The sequence below is a fragment of the Zophobas morio genome, unplaced genomic scaffold (assembly GCF_036711695.1).
Source record: "Zophobas morio isolate AGI-343-1 ecotype UQ-CSIRO unplaced genomic scaffold, CSIRO_AGI_Zmor_V1 ptg000020l, whole genome shotgun sequence".
Classification (NCBI taxonomy): Eukaryota; Metazoa; Arthropoda; class Insecta; order Coleoptera; family Tenebrionidae; genus Zophobas; species Zophobas morio.
Window position 1 is genome coordinate 3,045,012 of NW_026972125.1, and position 21,135 is coordinate 3,066,146.

The 21,135-nt window shown below is 35.7% G+C and overlaps 1 protein-coding gene across 2 annotated transcripts in view; it reads right to left on the reverse strand.

The window, feature by feature from the left end:
• Positions 1–77: 77 nt before the first annotated feature.
• LOC135131316 (uncharacterized) overlaps positions 78–21,135 on the reverse strand; it is a 264,716-nt gene continuing 243,658 nt past the window's right edge. For both annotated transcript variants that reach the window (XM_064058985.1, XM_064058984.1), the window contains exons 4-5: positions 2,381–2,605; positions 78–2,307 (exon numbers count right to left, since the gene is read on the reverse strand). In XM_064058985.1, coding sequence (XP_063915055.1) covers positions 1,888–2,307; positions 2,381–2,605 — 645 coding nt within the window. In that variant the 3' untranslated portion in view covers positions 78–1,887. The remainder of the gene's footprint in view (positions 2,308–2,380; positions 2,606–21,135) is intronic.

Here is a 21,135-nt window from a genome sequence, read left to right on the forward strand (position 1 = left end):
TAAACAAACAAACTTTGGCTCAAATATTGTTCGAGACTTTTTTATTATAACGGGGAAAACAAAACGAAATTATCGAATAAATTTACTTTAATTTTATTTATTAGAAAAATACTGGTTTGCGTGGAGCACAACCGAGCCGACGCACGTGAATTGTGAGTTGCATACCCTAGGGGCTAAAATGTGGATCTTTTTTAGCTCGGTTGTAAAAAAAGCAGCAGCTATGAACTTCCTCGGCTCCAGTCGAGCGTTCCAGGGTTCAGGGTTCCCTTTAAGCTGATGAAGTTGAAATCCTCGGGCGAGTTTAAACAAATACCACGCTTAAACTTTGAACCTCGAGTTATTGTAGGCTAATTCATGCAAAGCGTTGTTGTTGTAGCGAGGAAGTTGAAGAGTCTTCGAGTTTATTGAATGCGGGGATTCAATCACAATGAGACGATTTTAATGAAAGTGATTTATTATTTCATGATTCATGTTTACTTAATCACATTACACAATTGTCCCTCTAAACAAAAAATCTTCTTAGAAGAAAGAGAACAGAAAAATAAACAGATAAGTATACACTTGAAAGTCGATTTGTTTTCATTTTTAATAATTCACTAATACAAAAACAGTTTCAATTTGTTATTATTTACTTTCATAATAATAAAATTTAATTATAATCACATTTTCTTGTTGTTATGAAGACTTTTTAATTCACTTGGGTATCATACATGCAACAAACTTTCCTTCCGGTTAACGTACACAAAAATAAATAAGGAGATTTATTTCCACGGCGGTGAAACTGTACAAAGCTGGAGTAATCGATGGAATGAAATCAAAAGCGAGGCTTATAATGGGCACAAAATAATATTTACAACTAGTGAGACTCGGTAAATTAAATAGAGATTGCACCCGATTTGATTGCGGTTGTAAAATAAGGGCCGGATACGAAACGCTACGGCGGGGAAGAATCAGCAGAGGACTTGGAATTTGCGCCTTTAACAAAGCGGAGCCCTAGGACTTTTTTACAAGAAAAAATGTACGTTCCTGTGGGGCGATTACTATTGGAATAGTCGCGAAGACGTCGACCGTCCTAGGAATTTTTGTACGATCAGTTCTGGAGTAAAGACGTTTATTAAATAAAGTTTTGCGTAGATTTTCGGGAGGACGTTCGGAATTTCGTGCTCTGCTGATTTTTCTTGTGGCCCTCAGGTCTGGCAAAGTTATATGCACATATGCGTTCCCAAGCACCCTATCATCACATATGCTTATGTTTCCACTATATTACACGGTGTTGTCTACCATATACAATATTTGTTTGTAATATAATAATAATATAATTTAACATTTTTTGCTATAGACTCCGAAGACGGACCTGCACGTTTCGAACGCCTGGGTGAGATCTGTATGCAGGTCCGGGCTCGGAATGTGATGTGTGATTATATTTCAGTTGGAGCTATTTTGACGACGGCTGACTATAAGATGAACACTTTTAGCATAACGGAAACTAGTTGGAACAAGTCTTCCATCTTGCACTTGAATATCCCAATTGATTCAATAAACAATATTTAAAAACAGAACAATGTTCTAGCGTCGAAATATCGCGGCGTCTACTCGGGCCAAATATTCTTCTTTTGATTCATTCTTAATTATCATTGGATGTACACAGTACATATCTTGCAATACTTGGCTCGATATTCCAACATCGAAGGGATATCAGAGTCCTAACACTCAGACCACATCGAGAAGTGTCCTTTCACTAACGTCCGTCCGTTGATCCAACAGAATCGAAGTCGCAACATATAATTTAAATGAGTACTCGTAGTTTCGAATCTCCCTCCCATGGAATCGCTTCACCTCAATTTCTACTACAATTTCACAAAGTCACCTAGAGGTCGTCACGTGAGGTCAGACACTGGGCTTGGGTCTGCCCTGCTGGTCGCCGGAGGTCCGTCTGGGGCGCGTGGGAACGATCACCACCGGTAACGTCTGCGGGGGCGGCGTCACCACCCCCGCGCTCCCCTTTTTCCCCCCCGTGAAAATTTTAACAGTCCTATGTAAAAAATCAGTCTTTTGTCCGCTGCTTCCAGCTTCTGGCCGTTTGTTGGATGAGGAGGAGGTCGACGACGACATCGAGTGGCAGCGCACGACCAGAGGCGCGCCGCCCCCGCCCGACCAGTCGCCGCCGCCGCCGCCGCTGCTACTGCTGCTGCTGCTCGACGAGCCGAGCAGGCCGGCCGAGCTCGACCGGTACGGGGGCGGGGACTCCGACTCCAGCACGGTGCGGTTCGGCGGCGGTCGGATGCATTTTTGGTGGATCTCGGACTCCTGAAAACACACGACCGGTTAGAGCCTGAAAAGCGGCGCCAATCCCACCGACTGCGCCATTTCCGCAACGCACCTGCTCGGGGTCCCGTATGTGCAGTCTGGAACTGGTAAAGGGGTGCTCCTCGCCGTCCGGCATGGCTATGTTGGGCGGCAGGTTGATGGCTATGTCTGTGTGTACGGCGTGCAGTCTCACTTGGCGGTCCCTCGTCGCCGCCAGTTCTCTGGCCGCTCTTCCGCCTCGCAGACGGTCCATGCCGCCCACCCCCGCCGCGGCGCCGGCGCTCACAACCGACAGCATCTGGAACAATCAGGGACACTCTTAGAAAAAAATTCTAGCACGAGGATGACGGATACGGGGAATAATGACACTTGCGCAAGGACGGCGCGTCCTTGGGCGCGGATCGGCGTCTCGTTCCTCCTGCCTAAATTATTCCAAATACTCGACACCCACGTCTACAGTTTTTACTCCCTCTAACGCACAAAAACGTGCACACGTACGAACTCTAGCCGTCTCTTTCAAGACTAACCACTCGAAAAAAAAATAGTAAGGGGGAGGTCGGCGAACTCGGCAGAGTTATTAGGTGCGAACAAATTCATAAATTTACAACGAAATAGACGTGCACGGACGCTCGCTTCCATTATTGCTTATTAAATAATCTTACTTAAAAATTAATTGTAAACAATGAACAACAGACAGCCTGAAGTACGGTTTATCACAGCTAGTTATAATTGGTTGATGAAATATTTAAAGAAACAAATTTATAAATTTTAGTTGAAACCAATGAAATAATAACCATTTCTGGCATTCTTTTGACATATTAATTTTAATATTCAAGATAATTATTATATTATTCAAACACAATTTAGACACTGTAGAGCAAACAAGGCTTATCAAGCACGTCTATTAGTTTATTCGCCTAAATGTATTATTAATACCGTTTTCAAATTACACCAAAATTGAAAAATCGAAAACTTAATAATTGAAAAATCTATAAATCGAGAAATTGAACAATCTAAAAATTGAAGAATTGGAAAACCAAAAAATCTAAACCGAGAACTTGAAAAATCGAATAATCGAGAAATCACAACATCAAGGAAAACAATAAAATTAACGGAAAATCTAGAACTTAAAAATTGAAAAATTAAAATACCTATCAAAAAATGGAAAAACTGAAAAACCGAAACATTGCAAAATCTCAGAACTGAAATACTGAAAAACTGAAAAATGGAAGGAAAAATGAAGAATCGGAAAAGTGAAAAAATCCAAAACTGAAACATTGAAAAATCCAGAAATCGAAAAATTGAAAAATCACAATTGAAGAAAGAATTGAAAAATCAAGAAATAGAGAACTGGGAAAATCAAAAAATCAGTTAATCGAAAAATTTAGAAACGTCAAAAATTGAAAACTGAAAATTTAACAAAAAAAATCGTATCAAAAACTAAAAATTCAAAAAATCGAGAAATTGAACAATCAAAAAATCAAAACATTGAAATTCCAGTAAGTTGATAAATAGGTAAATTTAAAAAACAAAAATTTTAAAAATCCAAGAATTGAACAACAAAAAAAATGTAAGCCTGAAACTCAGAAAATTGAATGATCGAGAACAAAAAATCTAAAATTTAAAAATTCGACAAACTGAAAAATCATGGAACTGAAAAATCGAAAAGTCGAGATAGTGAGAAATCTAAAAACCTAAAACTTTAAAAACTGAAAAATTAAAATATCGAAAAATATAAAACCGAGAAAACACAATATCAAAAATTTAAAAAATTGAAGAAACGAAATATTGCAAAATTCCAAAGCTGAAATATTGAAAAACCAAAAAATGGAAGGAAAATTAAAGAATCGAAACAGTGAAAAAATCCCAAACTGAAACATTGAAAAATTGAGAAATCGAAAAATTAAAAAATCACAATTGAAGAAAGAATTGAAAAATCAAGAAATAGAGAAATGGGAAAATCAAAAAATCAGTTAATCGAAAAATTTAGAAACGTCAAAAATTGAAAACTGAAAAATAAAAAAAATTAAAAATCGTAAAACTGAAATATCGGAAAGTTAATAAATTGAAAAACTGAAAATTTTTGAAAAAAAAAAACGTATCAAAAACTAAAAATTGAAAAAATCGAGAAATTGAACAATCAAAAAATCAAGACATTGAAATCCCAGTAAGTTGATAAATAGGAAAATTTAACAAACAAAAATTTTAAAAATCCAAGAATTGAACAACAAAAAAAATGTAAGCCTGAAACTCAGAAAATTGAATGATCGAGAACAAAAAATCTAAAATTTAAAAACTCGACAAATTGAAAAATCATGGAACTGAAAAATCGAAAAGTCGAGATAGTGAGAAATCTAAAAACCAAAAACCTTAAAAACTGAAAAATTAAAATATCGAAAAATTTAAAACCGAGAAAACACAATATCAAAAATTTAAAAAATTGAAGAAACGAAATATTGCAAAATTCCAAAGCTGAAATATTGAAAAACCTAAAAATGGAAGGAAAATTAAAGAATCGAAACAGCGAAAAAATCCCAAACTGCAACATTGAAAAATTGAGAAATGGAAAAATTGGTCTAAAGAGTTTAGACAGTACTTCCCTCGCTATCGGAAACGTGACGACTGCATGCCTATTATGTTTTTTTCACATTAGATTTCAAAGCATTCGGTTTTGTAGTTCCTGATTAAATCAATAAAATAAATTCGCGCATTCATTAAATTTTTTGAGTCACCCTGTATATCCGAATCCAAAAAGTATGAACGGAATGATAAATTACAAGAAGAGACTCATCATATTTTGTAAACTTTAAATAGGCAATATAATAAATTTCCGCATTCATTAATTTTTGGGGTCATCCTGTATATGCAAATCCAAAAAACATGAATGGAATGATAAATCACAAGAAGAGACTCATCATATTTTATACAATTTAGATACGATTTATTCAGCAAAATTTTGAGGTGACGTCCTCAATTTTTTAGAGGGGATAAGTAAATATATTGTGATCAAAACGGTCTTGGTTTAATAACAAAAAAATATTGTTCGTCTATAAAACAAGCTTGTCTTAGACAAAGTATTCGTAAAAAATATGTCGTAAAAAAATTTACGTATGCTGGTCTGGACTGCGCTTATGGTTTAAATATTTTTTAGAAAATCCTGTCATGGATGTAGAAACATTTGTGACAGCCAAAGGGGTTTTTTTGAGAAAATTATCTTTGAATTTAGACCAAATTGAAATAGACGCTAGGCAACAGGCACATTTGGGCAAAAGAAAGAGAAATTAGGGTTACGGTTTCAAATTTTGGACGTATTTACAAACTTAGACCGACTACAGCAATAGCTAAAACTGTGGAGTCTCTGTTGTACAGTACATTTAGAGGTAACAGTCATACATACTACGGACAGCAAAGTGAGGAAAAAGCTGTCAAATGTTTTGAAATAAATAAAAATATAATCTATCTTGGCAAGCACTGGGCCCGCCCTCCCGTTTTTTCACAGGATGTCATTTGCCAAAATAAGACTTCTGTTAGCAAGTACTAGCCCCGCCCTCCCGCCTTTTAAAAAACAAAGGGCGGGTGGGCGGGGCTAGTACTTGCTAAGACAAGACTGATTTGGGCAAATGCCATACTCCCTGAGAAAATAGAGGGTGGGTGGGCGGGGCTAGCACTAACATTCGCTCCGCCAACCCACCTTTTATTTCCTTAGAGAATAGGTCAATTGCCAAAATACTAGCCCCAGCCCCCTTTTTCTTAGAGGGTATCTCATTTGCCAAAATCAGTCTCATCTTAGCAGCTACTAGCCCCGCCCACCCACCCTCTCTTTTCTTGGAAGGTATCTCATTTGCCAAATCAGTCTTATCTTAGCAAGGACTTTCCCCGCCCACCCACCCTCTCTTTTTTTTAGAGGGTATATCATTTACCAAAATCAGTTTTATCTTAGCAGGTACTAGCCCCTCCCACCCACCCTCTCTTTTCTTGGAAGGTATCTGATTTGCCAAAATCAGTCTTATCTTAGCAAGTACTAGCCCCGCCCACCCACCCTCTCTTTTCTGGAAGAGTATGTCATTTGGCAAAATCAGTTTTATCTTAGCAAGTAGTAGCTTTATTTCTTTAAATTTGTATTAATAAAATTTTTCAGTTTTTTGATTTTCCAGTTTCTCAATTTTTCGATTTTTCAATTTTGCTTTGGCGCTTTATTGCCCGAAATAATTGATTCAAGAAGAAAGAGGACCTGCCTTTGCGAGAGATTTTTTTTAAATAAATAAAATTTGTTAGGAGTACATTTTTCATCACCAAGACTTGCATATTTTTATCATAAATATATTTTGAAAATGATCTCTCGGCAAATGAAAACATATACGAGCACCTTTTCCGAGTAAACAATGCAGGGAGAAGTTACAGGGCGTAGGGCTTTTTTAAAACACCTTTCTGGGATAAGTAGTAGATACACTTAGCTACTTATACGTGTTAAACAAAAGCTGTATTTTATATATTTTTTATTATTATTATAAATATGTTTATTAGTTTTATTAATTAAGAAAGCAAAATATATATTAACAATAATATTACAATGAATTTTTAGTAATCATGTGTGTTGAATTCAGGATCCTGAGTGGAGTAAAAATATTATAGTTCCCCAGTTTTAATTCGGTTTTATGATAGTACCTCATTGCGTAAAAGTTAATTTCTTTAACAATAGATTACTACGGCCGGTCTTGGCGGTTTGTTATAAAACTGAGTTCCTTGCCATAAATTAGAAAAATCAGCCGAGAGCTCTAACAATCAGCTTTAGTGGCGCTCCTATCGGCAAAGTACTGAACTAACTGCTCAAATTCTGACGAATTGATACCCATTTTTTTCAATAATTGTTAGTTTTTATTAAAAACTCTGCTAACCAATAGATCATTAATTTTCCTCTGATATTCCTGTTAAAATTATTCGAGGCATTTTGCATTAATTTGTGGTATATTTTGATTTTAATAAACACATTATTATTTAAACAAATTGTACCACTAACAAACATTTAATGACTCTGCGCCCTGTAAAAAGTGAAGTTTTATCCATGTGCGAATTTTCAAGCGATTCTATGATGGTTATGACTCAAAAAACTTGAAAAGAAAACATACAATGGTGCTTTTTTACGATATTTCTCAGTTGATTGAACTGAAAAATCTAAAATCTACATTTCTAATTACTCAATATATCTAATTCCAAAAAGAATTTAAGAAGAATATTCGTGGAGAACCAGATACACAAGTTACTCCAAAAAATTCAAGAATCATCATCAACTCTTGGATGTTTAATTTCCGCTGAAAAAGTCAAAATTATTAGAATCATTTGAGCAGTACCAAAGTTTGGGGAAAAATGCATTTCGCAGGTTAAAATCACAACGTAGGTCCCACATACTTGAATTTCTATGGTATTCCACTGCGAAGTATTTGCAATGATTTTGTGGTCACTGTGGCGGTCACATGTCCCCGGCGCCCAATCAGGTGTGTCGTACAGCGTCGCAAATAAAAATGCAACACCGTGGTGCACCGAAATGGAAAAAACCTTGCCGCGTTGCACTTTCTAATAGCACCATTGGGCGATCAGCCGTTACCGCCACAAGGATTCGGATCGCTTTAATTAGACGGAGATTAGACGATCAAAGCCAAGAGTATGGTGTGTGAAATATCAAAACAAACCCTGAGCACTTGCTTGTCTAAGTTGGAATTATTTTGTAAATAAACAGATTCTAATAAACGGGCGCGATTGACGACACTATCAAAATAAATAGGATTGTGTATTCGGATCGACGTCACGGTTTAGTTGAATTTAAAGTATTTCGTAATGTCTAAATTTACCTTCCACTTTACAAATAAGTGTATCAATTACCTACGTTTGCCGCGTCTGGGTCTTCTCTAAAATCGCCGCTTTCCGTGCGTTATTTCGCTCGGTCTCGGTACCAAAACTGGTCACTGTATGGTACGAAAAGAAGTACCGTGGAAACAACTAGCAAAGTTCATCAGACGTATTTGTCACATCCGATAACAAAACCGAACCTAAACAAACATGATCCCATTATCGTCCTCTCTCATATCGCACATGTCGTCTACACGTGGCGCCGCACATACTGGTCATTTTTTCTTCGAGCCTCCTTTATTTAGACTGTCAACATGAACCATGGCAAAAAAGGCAAAAACCTCCATCGCGTACATAAAGAAATAAAAAGCGTCTCGGTCCGTTAATTCCGATACTTATCTCGAAAGGCAGTGAACTGACTCCTGGCAAAATTGTGCATTTCGTTGTTAATAATAATAAGACGCAAGTGGGTGCAGCGGAATGAAGGTTACCGTTTAAGAGGGACGATCACGATTGTTATCTAACGACGGCCCACGTGCCGATAAACAATGACAGCATTCCTAGCCTTGCCCATTACGATGACCGAGTGGTTTGCTGACGGATCTGGAACGAGAAAGGCGATCTTCTAAACCGAAAAGGCAGCTACCCCACTGTACCCTATGTGTTCCAGCACAGGGTATAGGCAACACACCGTACAGCGCTGAGAGTTCGTTGCCTATCTTCCTCTAAAATAGCGCTTCGCTCGTGTCTTTTTGACTTTCTCAACAGAAATAGCTCGTTTTCATTAAAACCGTTATAAAATTTGCAAAAAAAGCGATCGCGTGTGACCTTTTCGCACATAAGGTACGTTTGTGTGACGTGCTTTTATTAATGCCAGTGCTGCCAACTTGCGCATTATTTACAGCGCGCTATTGTTGTTAGGTTGGTCGCGTGGGTGCGTGTCTAATTTTTCCCATCCATTTGATCGTGTGGCGGGCTGAAATCGATTTAAATAAATAATTAGTTTGTTATTGTTGTTGGGAATGGGCGTTTCGAAATTTATGATGTGTGAGCTAGAGGTTAGGAATTACGTGCACGTAAAAGTGTCAAAATATGCGCATATGTATGCACTTGAAATTCGCGACGTTATGTCATTTCGACGATTAATTCCGAGCGGTTGTAGCCTTGCTATTTATGTGCGAGTTGGAAGGTTTTTTTTGTAACCTCGGTACGGAATGGGGTCGATGAGTGGAATATTTCGGTTTCCTGGAGTTCTGAAATAAGAGCGGAGATTATGCTGAATTTTAATTCGAACAGACGCGGCCGTCTCGTAACGTCAACAGAAAAAAATCGGCGGAAAAGGAGACAAACGACGACCGAGAAGCGAACTTTTATACATAAATAATTACAGGGAAAGAATCACGCGAAGAACAATGTCGCAACAGCCGTTCTGCTATGGCGAGATCAATAAATTATTTACTCCATAGGAGATGATGTTAGTCTGCGGAATGACAAGCCACCGACAGAAACGCGACCGCTTTTTGCGTCTACTTAGTATAGCGAATTTTTCTGAAAGGCGGCACGACTATAACGCGCTTCATTGTCGAAACGAGCGGCACACCAAAAGTAACCCTAATTAATATATATAGGAAATACATTTTCAGTTGGTGTTTCTCGCATCGAGCGTACGCATCGCCATGTCCGCCGCCCTCTGCGCCGTCCCCGCGCTCGCCGCAATTACCACCGCCTAGCACTCGCTCGAACAATGCACGATCGTCCTAATTAAGGGAGCCATTGTAGTGCACCCATCTCTGATAGTAATTGCTAATTGCCGTCGTGACGTGCCGCCGAAGTCTGTCTTTGCCTCACAACAGCACCCACACCGTCTTGGGGTCGACGACCGAACACCTGCCGGCTCTCTCCTCCAACCACCTGCACAAACACTCGCTTATCATCGCCGTATCGGACGGACGGACCCTTATGATGGATGGGCACCTGCCCAGCGCGTCTCCCATGCTAATGGGCTCGCGAAAGCGCGCACGCACGAGCCATCCGGCTCGAAGGACCAATCGATTTCAAAATTCTTAATCTAGCGAATAATTTTATTTGCTGGCATTTCTTTATGCGCGAGTTGGGTCTATACGGTCTGCGTTTCCATTGGTTATCTAAAAAAATAAAATCGTTTAATTCGATGAGGCGAGCACAAAGGGAGTAGGATTTCCTTTGTGAGACATAAAGATAGAAATTTAAGACCCTTTTTTGCTCTTTCTATATTTGCTTCTCCGGTTAGAAGGATCAAAGTTAATGTACAATCGCACGCAAATGTTTTGAGCCTATGGGCGGATCGTTTTTGCCTGCCCTCACCGAAGAAGGCGGTTTGTAGGTAGGCTCAAACTACAAGGAAATTCACATTTTACCCTATAAAATTTTATTGACAATAACGGAACGGACAGTAGTTATATATACATTTGGTAAGAAATATTTATGGCTCACACCAGTTCTTTCGAATTTGTCGGAGAAGATTTAGCAGGTAGTTGTTCCCATAAAATAATGGTCACTTTCGTTCGTGAGTAACGATGGTCTGGACATGAATTATTTTGCTTTCTAACATCTTTCGACCAATTGTTCCGTATAAAAAATTTCATCACTTTTTCAAATAAAATACTCTTAAAAAAAAAACGATATTGTCGTTGAGTGACATGTAACCGGCATAATAATAAAAACGTGCCATTTTTGTTAACTGATAATTTTTCATAAATGTCGCAAAATTATTAAATTTGTCTAATCATCCCCACCAATAATGTAATGACGTCACTTCAAATTTATGCATAGTAAATGGTTTTTAAATTGTATACAGTAACATAGTCCTACACATGTAGTTTATGACTCCGTGTTGAGTTTTTATCCGAAACGTCCAGATTTTTGGAAAAAAATCAAAATTATAAAACAATATTTTGCAATTTAGTTTTGAATTTGCAAAATCGAATACTTTGAAATCTTGCAGATATTTTAAAATCATGATAAACATGATACATTTTTAATTAAAATATATTTGCTTATCCCCTCTAAAAAATTTATGACGTCACCTCAAAATTTTGCAGAATAAATCCTATCTTAAATGTATAAAATATGATGAGGTTTATATTTGTGATTTATCACTGCATTAATATTTTTTAGATTTGGTTATACAGGGTGTCTCAAAAAAGTTAATGACTGATTCAATTTATTTTATTTTATTTTATTGAAGAAATCAAGAATAGCAAAACTGAATACTTTGAAATATTGTAGATGTTTTGAAGTTTTTGTAACAACAATATTTGATTAATAAAATATGCGCAAAATTAAAAATCGGAAAAACTGAAATTCACTAATGCAAAAAACAGAAAATCGAAAAATACAAATCGTAAAAATCGAAAATCTAAAAATGGCTAATCAAAAAATCGAAAATTCAATGAAATCAAATACCTAGGTCGATCGAAAAGTGGAAATTCACAAACCTCAAAAATCAAAAAATCGAGAATTGAAAAACGAGAAAACCAAAAAATCGAAAAGTCAAAAATTTGTAATATTGAAAATTAAAAAAATCAAAAACAAAAATTAAAAAAATCGGGTAAATTAAAATAATCAAAATATATAGAGTAAAAAAAAATGTAAAGCCTAAAAACTGAAACGAAAGAAGAAAAATCGAAAAAGCAAAAAATTGGAAAAACAAAAATTCGAAAAATCTAAAATCGAAAAAGTGGAAAATCGAAAATCTCAATAAAGAAGCTTGGAAATTCTGAAAATTGGAAAATCGAAAACCAAAAAATCGGAAAGTAACAAAATTGAAGTCTAATAGTTGAGAATGGAAAAATTGAAAAACCGAAAATTCTAAAAATCGACAATGGACAAATTGAAAATCGCAAAATTTAAATTGAAAAATTGAACATGGAAAAATCGATGAATTGAAAAATCGAAAATTCGACTACTCAAATTTTCTAAAAATCGAAAAATCAGAAAACTGAAAAATCCAAAATTCTAATTATCGAAAGTCTGAAAACTGAAAATCGAAAATTCTGAAAAGCGGAAAATAGAATATCGAAAAATTTAAAAGAAAGAAAATCGAAGTCTAAAAACCGAAGAATGGAAAAATTAAAAATCAAAAATTCGAAAAATCACCACCGAAAAATTCAAAGATTTAAAAAGAAAATCGAAAAATCAAAAATCTGAAAATTGAAACTCGAAAATTTGGAAAATCGAAAAGTAAAAAAATTGAAGTCTAAAAGCTGAAAAATGGAAAACTGAACAATCGAAAATTCGAAAATCAAATATCGAAAAATCGAAAAGCCGAAAAATCGAAAATTTGATAAATCAGATATGCGAAAAACAGAAAATCTGAAAATACAAAACTGGAAAATCAAAAATCTAAAAATGGAAAAACCGAAAATCGAAAATTCAATGAATCTAATAATCGATTTTTAGAAAATTTGAGTAGTCGAATTTTCGATTTTTCAATTCATCGATTTTTCTATGTTCAATTTTTCAATCTAATAGGTCGATCGAAAAACTGGAAATTCACAAATCTGAAAAATCGAAAATTTGCAAGATTGAAAAACCGAGAATTGAAAAATCAAAAAACCGAAAAATGGAAAAATCAAAAATCGAAAAATAGGGAAACCGAAAATTGAAAACTCTAAAAGTCGACAATTCAAAAATCAAAAAACTGGAAAAAAATAATCGAAAAATCGAAAAGTAAACAAATTGCAAAGCCTAAAAACTGACGAACAGAAAAATCGAAAAATCGTAAAATCAAAAAGTGGAAAATCGAAAACTGGAAATTGAAAAATCGAAGATTGGAAAATCGAAAAATCGAAAATCGGAATATCGAGAATCGACAAATTAAAAAACCGAAAAATCGAAAAATTAAAAAATCAGAAATCGAAAAATGAAAAAAAAAACGAAAATTCAAAAATCGAATAATCCGAAACTAAAATAATAGAAATGTGGAAAAGTAAAAATTGCAAAATCTCAAAACTGACGAACAGAACAATCAAAAAATAAAAAAAAAACCGAAAAATCGAAAATCGAAAAGTCGAAAATTCGATGAAACAAATACATACTCGAAAAAGCGAAAAGTAAAAAAATTGCAAGGCCTAAAAATTGAAAAATCAAAAAATCCAAAAAATGAAAATCGAAAAAACGACGATCGAAAAAAAATCAAAAAATCGAAAAGTGGAAAATCGGAAAGTAACAAAATTGAAATCTAAAAGCTGCAAATTGCAGAACCATAAAAACTGAAACAAAAAGAAAAATCGAAAAACCACAAAAGCGGAAAAACGAAAATCGAAAAATCGTAAAATCAGAAAATGGAAAATCGAATAATCGAAAGTTGAAAAATCGAAGGTCGAAAAATAAAGCAACCGAAAAATCGAAAAATTTTATGATTAATGGAAAATCGAAAAATCGAGAATAGAATAATTAAAAAACCGGAAAATTGAAAAATCGGAAATCGAAGAATTAAAGACGTAAAATCGAGAATTCAAAAATCAAAAAAATCGGAAAGTTAAATATAATCGAAAAATGCAAAAAAATTGCAAAGTCTAAAAACTGACGAACAGAAAAATAAAAAAATCTAAAAATGGAAAGACGAAAAATCGAAAATTGAAAGAATGGCAAATTAAAAAATCGAAACATCGAAAAATCAAAAAAACGAAAATTTGAAAAGTCACAAAATTAGAAAGTTATAAAATCGAAAAGTTGATAGAAAAATGGAAACTGAAAAATCTAATTCGATGAAACTGTTGGTCGAAAAAACGAAAAATTGAAAATCGAAGTGACCTTTTTTTGAGACAGGCTGTATAAGTAAATCTAAAAAATATTACTGCAATGATAAATCACAGGTATAGACTCATCATTACAAATTTTACGATGACGTCATGCATTTTTTGGCGAAGATAAGCAAATACATTTTCATCGTGGCTTTGAAAGTATTCTTCGACTTTCGTTCCATTTCAAAATTTACTCTTTGTATATTTCAGTGGTCACAACGAGTTCACTAACTACGCTGAAGTATGCAAAGATTAAATTTGTCACCGAAAAGATGTCGGAAGTAATAAATTATCCTATCTGTCGAAGAACGTTCGATCCGGTGTTACACCTCGACCCAAGAGAGACCGCAGTAAAGAATAACAAATGGAACGGATAAAATAAAGCGTCAAATATGATCATTGATAAACTTTAAACCAAAATTAAGAAGTTTATAAACTGAACATTTTTTTTTGCTTTTTGAAATGTAGTACACTTCAAAAAATATCCGTGACTTACTTTAATGTGAATTTTATAACTATGGTCGGCACAATTAGACCTAATATTAGTGTGATTTTGAGCATATTCTCGATGTTATTAGAGCAGGACAGGTTTTTTTTTTTCTAACTAATTGACAAGATTTCAAAGTATTCAGTTTTCCAATTCTTGATTTCTTTAATAAAATAAATTGACTCAGTCATTTTTTTTTTGAGTCACCCTGTATGTATAAACAAATCCAAAAAATATTAATGGAATGGTAAACTACAAGTATAGACTCATCATATTCTGAACATTTTAGATAGGGCATTTATAAAATTAAAACTAATTCAGAGTAAGTATTTATAAAATTAAAACTAATTCAGTGTAAGAATTTGGTAGGCTCAAAACATTTGCGTGCGATTGTACGGAAATATTGATATTTTTTCCGAGATACGCTGGCACGTAACAGGAGTGTTGCTCGCTTCGCTCGCCGAATCCGGCTCGAAGGACCACAACCGGCGTCCTCTGTGGGAATTCCGTTCCACTTTCGCGTTCCACCTCGTATGCGCGCCCGACACCGCTAATTAGGATTTAATTAGGCCGCGTCCACATGTCGGGCAGATCGTTATCGCTACAGCTTGTTATGGAAAACGATCGCTTGTTTTTTTAAATTTCGATGCAATTAACGGATTCGTATTACACAATAGCCATTAAGTTATTATAATAAACAAATTTCCGACACGCCTGTGGGAGAGCTGGAGCGGAAGCACTTGTTAATTCCCAGCCGGTGCGGCGTAAAATATACGAAAAGGAGAAAAAAGAGCGCTGGAAACGACGGATTTCGTTTATTCAGACATGATTTCAGCATTTTTAATTGTCACGCACAAGTGACCGCTACACGCTTTCATAAGGATTGACATGGCACCGCTTTAATTGTCACCTTAATGTGATTCATGACAAAGGCACTTCCAGTCTAGACGGACGGACATTTATTATATTGTAACAGATAATGATTTTACAACTGTTGATTTAATTTCGCGCTGAATGGCGCGGCGGTTACTCAGACTCGTAAAGATAGAGCTTACACGCGGATTGATACGACGAGAAAAGACAGCTTATCTGCACTACCCTTGTGTAGATGGCGCTGTGATCTTCCTAGTCTCCGATGTCGTAACCACCAGATGGAATTTGCGGATTTAATTTTTTTGTATGATAACCATTATTAAAAATCTGCTTATAGATGGCGCGACAAGTTCCCACTCGCTCGTCTTTCGACATAACGAGCGCCATTTCTGGCGAGTGAATGTTGCGAGTCTTGAAAGAGACCAGAAGTAATCGCTAATGGTTTGCGCTTTTAGGAACACAACTGGCGGAGCGCAACACCTGCTCGCTTGATAAATTGCACAAAGTAAGACCCGCCCGCTTGGTGAAAGTAAAATAAATATTCTAGAGAGGAAATAAAGGTACTTCCATTATTAAACAAACAAAAAATGGAAAAGTGACGGGCACGCCGCGAATTGGGTTAAAATTTAAATTAATGCGTTTTTAAAAACATTATTTATTTAATATTGCGACTTTTCCAGCTGCTTAACCATGCAAATTTCGCAAAAATTCACATTTAAATACAATGCGTATAAATTTCGTTATTCGGGTCGTTTAATAAAATTTTAATTAATTTGTTTTTATAAAAACAACAGTTAATGTACTATATACAACAACAAATTAAAATACAATTTAAATGCACGGAACAGTGGTCACTTCGCGAAATGTGTAGACAGTTAACAAGGTTGTAATGAGAAACGATAGTTTTGAGTTAACGAACAAAACATAACTGCAAATGCAAAAAGTGCTTTGGGACAAGGAGAACAAGGCAATTAAGGTTTTTTACAGTTGGAACTTTTTCACGCCACTAGATCCAATGATTTTCTAACTGCGAGTATTTTAAATGCGAAAGCAAAAATCCCCAAAAAGCGATAAGTGGAAACTTTTTATCTCGGTGCATTGCGTCCCTTATCACTCATCATGCACACTTTGGACTTGTTTTTGCTAGAAACATCACACAATAGAACCCAGATAAATTCGAAAGTTACTCACACCGAGCTAAATTCGACAAAAGCACCTTCTATCTCTCTCGCCGCCTCTTCCAAGTACTTTTCCCCCGAATTGCATCTATCTATTCACCATATAAACACCCGACTCGTTCACGTTCTAACCTTACATAATTTTTATCGAGGCGCTGACTGATAGCGCTATTGACAGTCGCTCCCGACAGACCGTATCGATTACCAACCTAGCCTCATTTCTGATGCACCACAATTAATTAGGACGCACATGATCAAGTGCTGGCATTAAATTTAATCACTCGCATGTTGCAATACCGACTAATGCGGCTTAGAACTTGATAGTCGACACATGTCATCAGTCTAAATTTTTCGAAACGATTAACCCACGCTGCACTTTGCGCCGCCACTGTCCAAGGCTGACCGTCCAGCGGGCGGCATTAGCCACCCTGAGGGGGTCACATTGAGTCGGGGCGAGGTGGGGGCCCAGACGACCTTGGCTCTGTCTGGCTGCAGTCTGGCGCAAGTAAGCAGCGAGCGGTGAGTCGCCCCCTGCCTGGAGCACCCGTCGGTCGGGTTGCAGGTGTATGAGCGCGTATGTCTGTCTGTCTGTCTGCCGCGCACTGCCGCCCACCCCACCGCAATTAATAACCCCCTCGGGCGGCCGACGGTGCACTGGTGATGCGTGCGGGAGGGGGGAGCGGTCGCAGCGGCGGCGAAGGGTGGACACGGGACGCGGCCGAGAAAGGGGACGTCGGGGACGTAATTAGAGCGGGAAGTTGGGTCGAGAGTTCACGGGGGGAGTGTGCAAAGTCGCGCGGGGCGGAATGATGATGTCGGGGTGATCATTTCAAGGGTGGAGGGAATTTAAATTTAAATTTCACGGGGAAATGTAACGGTGTTTTAGTTTTACAAGTGACAAATACATTTGTATTTATTTATTTTGTTATTTCGGTTGAAATTTGGTCATTTTCATATTTTGTTAAAGTATACTATAATCTATGTTAAACATTTACAAGAATTGTTTACAATAAGCAGCTAAATTAGTCCGTCATAATGGCTAAGGCTTTTGTGTTATATTTTATCCAGTGACATTAACAGACCATTAAAAGTGAATGTAAAACCTATAGTCAGACAAATATAAATAGGTACAAGAAACTAAAGAAAGGTCGACTGGAACTATACCTCGATTACACTTTGAGGAGAAAATAATTTGTAGCAATTTTTACACCTCGTTAAAAAAATTGTAACAAAATTGGTTATTCTAAATTATTACTTCCTGAGCGTAAGCTAGGAAACTAAAGTAATTCTATTCTATAAAATGAATTCTTATGTGCTTTTGTTCCAAACTTGGCAAAGTTGAAAAAATTTCGTCAAAAGTTATTTCCAAAAAATTACTTGAAGTACAATTTTAAATATTGCAATTAAGTATTTATTAATTTTTTCGACGCTGTCCGTAACTTTCTAGAGGGTTAAATGAATAAATTTTTGCCATTGTTCTCGAATCATAAACAATATTAATAATAATTTTTGTTTTTTTTCCCAAAAACACAGAAAATGTCAAAAATATTAATCAGTTTTTGAAAAAAATAAAAGGCATTTCTAAAATTCCAGCACAACTGTTTGTGTGGTTTCTAACTTAAACTGTAAACTTTTTTGTAGAATTTTGAACTTTTACCAAGCTACGGTAATCGAGTTCATTGGACGACTGCTACTTTTATGTTTTCTCGGCGTTTCATGGCTCTTCGATTACAAAAAAATTGGTCTGCGGTTTCAGTCTGTCTATTTGAATTTTTCTTAGACAGATGCTGAATCGATTGTTGTCAAACTTTATGTGTATTAGGAATACCGAAAAACACTAACCAAAATTTGGCTGGCTAATCATCCCCACCAACAATAGAATGATGTCATTTCCAAAATTTGCATTAGTTAATATTATTTAAATTTTATAAAAACAGATATTCTTGGGAAAAATCTAAATTATATAACAACATTTTACAATTTTGTACCTATCGACGTTAAACAAAATTTACAAGATTATTGTTACTACGCAAAATCGAATGCTATGAAATTTTGCAAAAATTTTAAGGCTATTGGAACCATGGTAATTGAAATTTATGTTTTTGGAAAAAAAAACGGAGTTAGGGAGACAATTAATCAAATTTTTAATTTTCTTTTAACCGCTGATGCTTGTAATTTGAACGTGTTACTAGTGGAATTCTTTGGAAGTACAAACAGTCGAATTTAAGCATGTATTGAGAAATTGAGAATTTCTTATATTTTTCCCGTTTTTACTTTTAAGTTATTAATTTTGTATTTTTTAAAAGCTGGATTTGTTTTTATTTCAAGGCTGAAGGAAGTTCTATCGAAATAAACTTCTGCCAGTTTTTATAACATTTCTGATTTTTCTGTTTTTCAATTTTTCAATTGCTGTATTTTTTAAATTTACTATATTTCCATGATTCGATTTTTCAGTGTTTCGAGCATTCAGTGTTTAATTTTTCAAATTTCAGTGTGAATAAATTTATTATTAAAAAAAAATGATAGATTAGACATCTAGAAAAAGAAAAATTAGAAACCAAAACTTTCAAAATTTAGTATCGAGTGTAAAACCAAAAAATAAATATTCTAAATTTAAAAATCGAAATTTGTTTTAATCGTAAAATTGAAACACCACCAAATTGTGAAATTACAAAGTCGAAAAATTGGAAAATCGAAGAACGGAAAAAGAAAAAATTTGAAAAATTGGAAACCGAAAAATCTAAAAATCGGAAAAATCCAAAATCGTAGTCAAAAACCGAAAAATTGATAATAAAATCGAATTGAAAAATCGAAAAAGTGTGAAATTGAAATAAGACCAAAATCAGTCTTGTCATGGGCAAATACAGTACAACTTCTATAATCCGAATTCACGATTATCCGAACATCCAGTAATCCGAACAGAAGCTATTTGAAGTCGATGCTTCTTTAATCCGAACAAAAACTCTGCAATCCGAACTGAACTTGGAAACACGGACCTACTTGGAAAAATGACGCAAGATCTTTCTACATATGTTGTGTGGAATATTTTGATCAATGCACTGAATTAATGAACTACTTCTGGAAAAAAGGTTGAAGTTATCGAAGAAATGAGGCCCGAAATCTACAAGAAAAAGTATTTAGTTAAATTTCGAAAATCGTCGAAAATGGGTCGAAATTTGCATTTTTGAAAAGATTTCTTAAAAAATCTGACAATTTTAAGAGATATATGTATATCCCGACGTGCTGATTCCAAAAATATAGCATGTTAATGGTAACCGAGCAATATTTTCGGAAAATTCGGTGTGAAATTAGAATTTTTCGAAATTTTTAAAAATTTCGATATTTCAACTGGACGAATCTGGAAAAATGGTTTAAGTTATCGATGAAATGAAAGCGAATATGACTTCAGAGGCCGAAAATCAACAAGAAACTGTATTTAGATAAATTTCGAAAATCGTCGAGAATGGGTCGAAATTTGCATAATGGAGGTAATACGTAATGGAAAATTTAATTTTTGAAAAATTCATCCAAAAATTCAGGGTATAGATCCCGGTGTGTTGATTCCAAAAATATAGCGTGTTTCTGGTCACGGAGTAATATTTTTTTAAAATGTACCTATCTATTATCCATTGTTACTTAAGAATTCTTTAATTTTGTTTAATGAAATTAAGGTTTATTTCTTGAAGTTTGTTTTCAACTGTGTATGAAGTTGTTATAAAATTTCCTTTCAAATTTTTGGGAAAATCGCCGATCCAAACAAATCGTTAATCCGAACACACCATTTTCCCAATTAATTTGGATTATCGAGGTTCTACTGTACTAGCCCCGCCCACCCGCCCTTTATTGTCTTAGAGGGTATGTCCTTTGGCAAAATCAGTCCTATCTTGGCAAGTACTGGGCCCGCCCACCCGCCCTCCCGTTTTTTCACAGGATGTCATTTGCCAAAATAAGACTTATGTTAGAAAGTACTAGCCCCGCCCTGCCGCCCTTTATTTTCTCAGAGGGTAGTACTTGCTAGTACTTGCTCAGATAAGTCTTATTTTGGCAAATTACATATCCTCTGAGAAAATAGGGGCGGGTGGGTGGGGCTAGCCCTTGCTCAGATAAGACTGACTTTGGCAAACACCATAGCCTTTTAAAAAACAAAGGGCGGGTGGGCGGGGCTAGTACTTGCTAAACTTGCTAAGATAAGACTGATTTGGGCAAATGCCATACTCCCTGAGAAAATAGAGGGTGGGTGGGCGGGGCTAGCACTAGTATTCGCTCCGCCAACACACCTTTTATTTCCTTAGAGAGTAGGTTATTTGCCAAAATACTAGCCCCAGCCCCCTTTTTCTTAGAGGGTATCTCATTTGCCAAAATCAATCTCATCTTAGCAGCTACTAGCCCCGCCCACCCACCCTCTCTTTTTTTTTTAGAGAATATATCATCTGCCAAAACCAGTTTTATCTTAGCAGGTACTAGCCCCGCCCACCCACCCTCTCTTTTCTTGGAAGGTATCTGATTTGCCAAAATCAGTCTCATCTTAGCAAGCACAAGCCCCGCCCACCCGCCCTCTCTTTTCTCAAAGGGTATGTCATTTGCCAAAATTAGTTTTATTTCTGTAAATTTGTATTAATAAAATTTTTCAGTTTTTTGATTTTCCAATTTCTCAATTTTT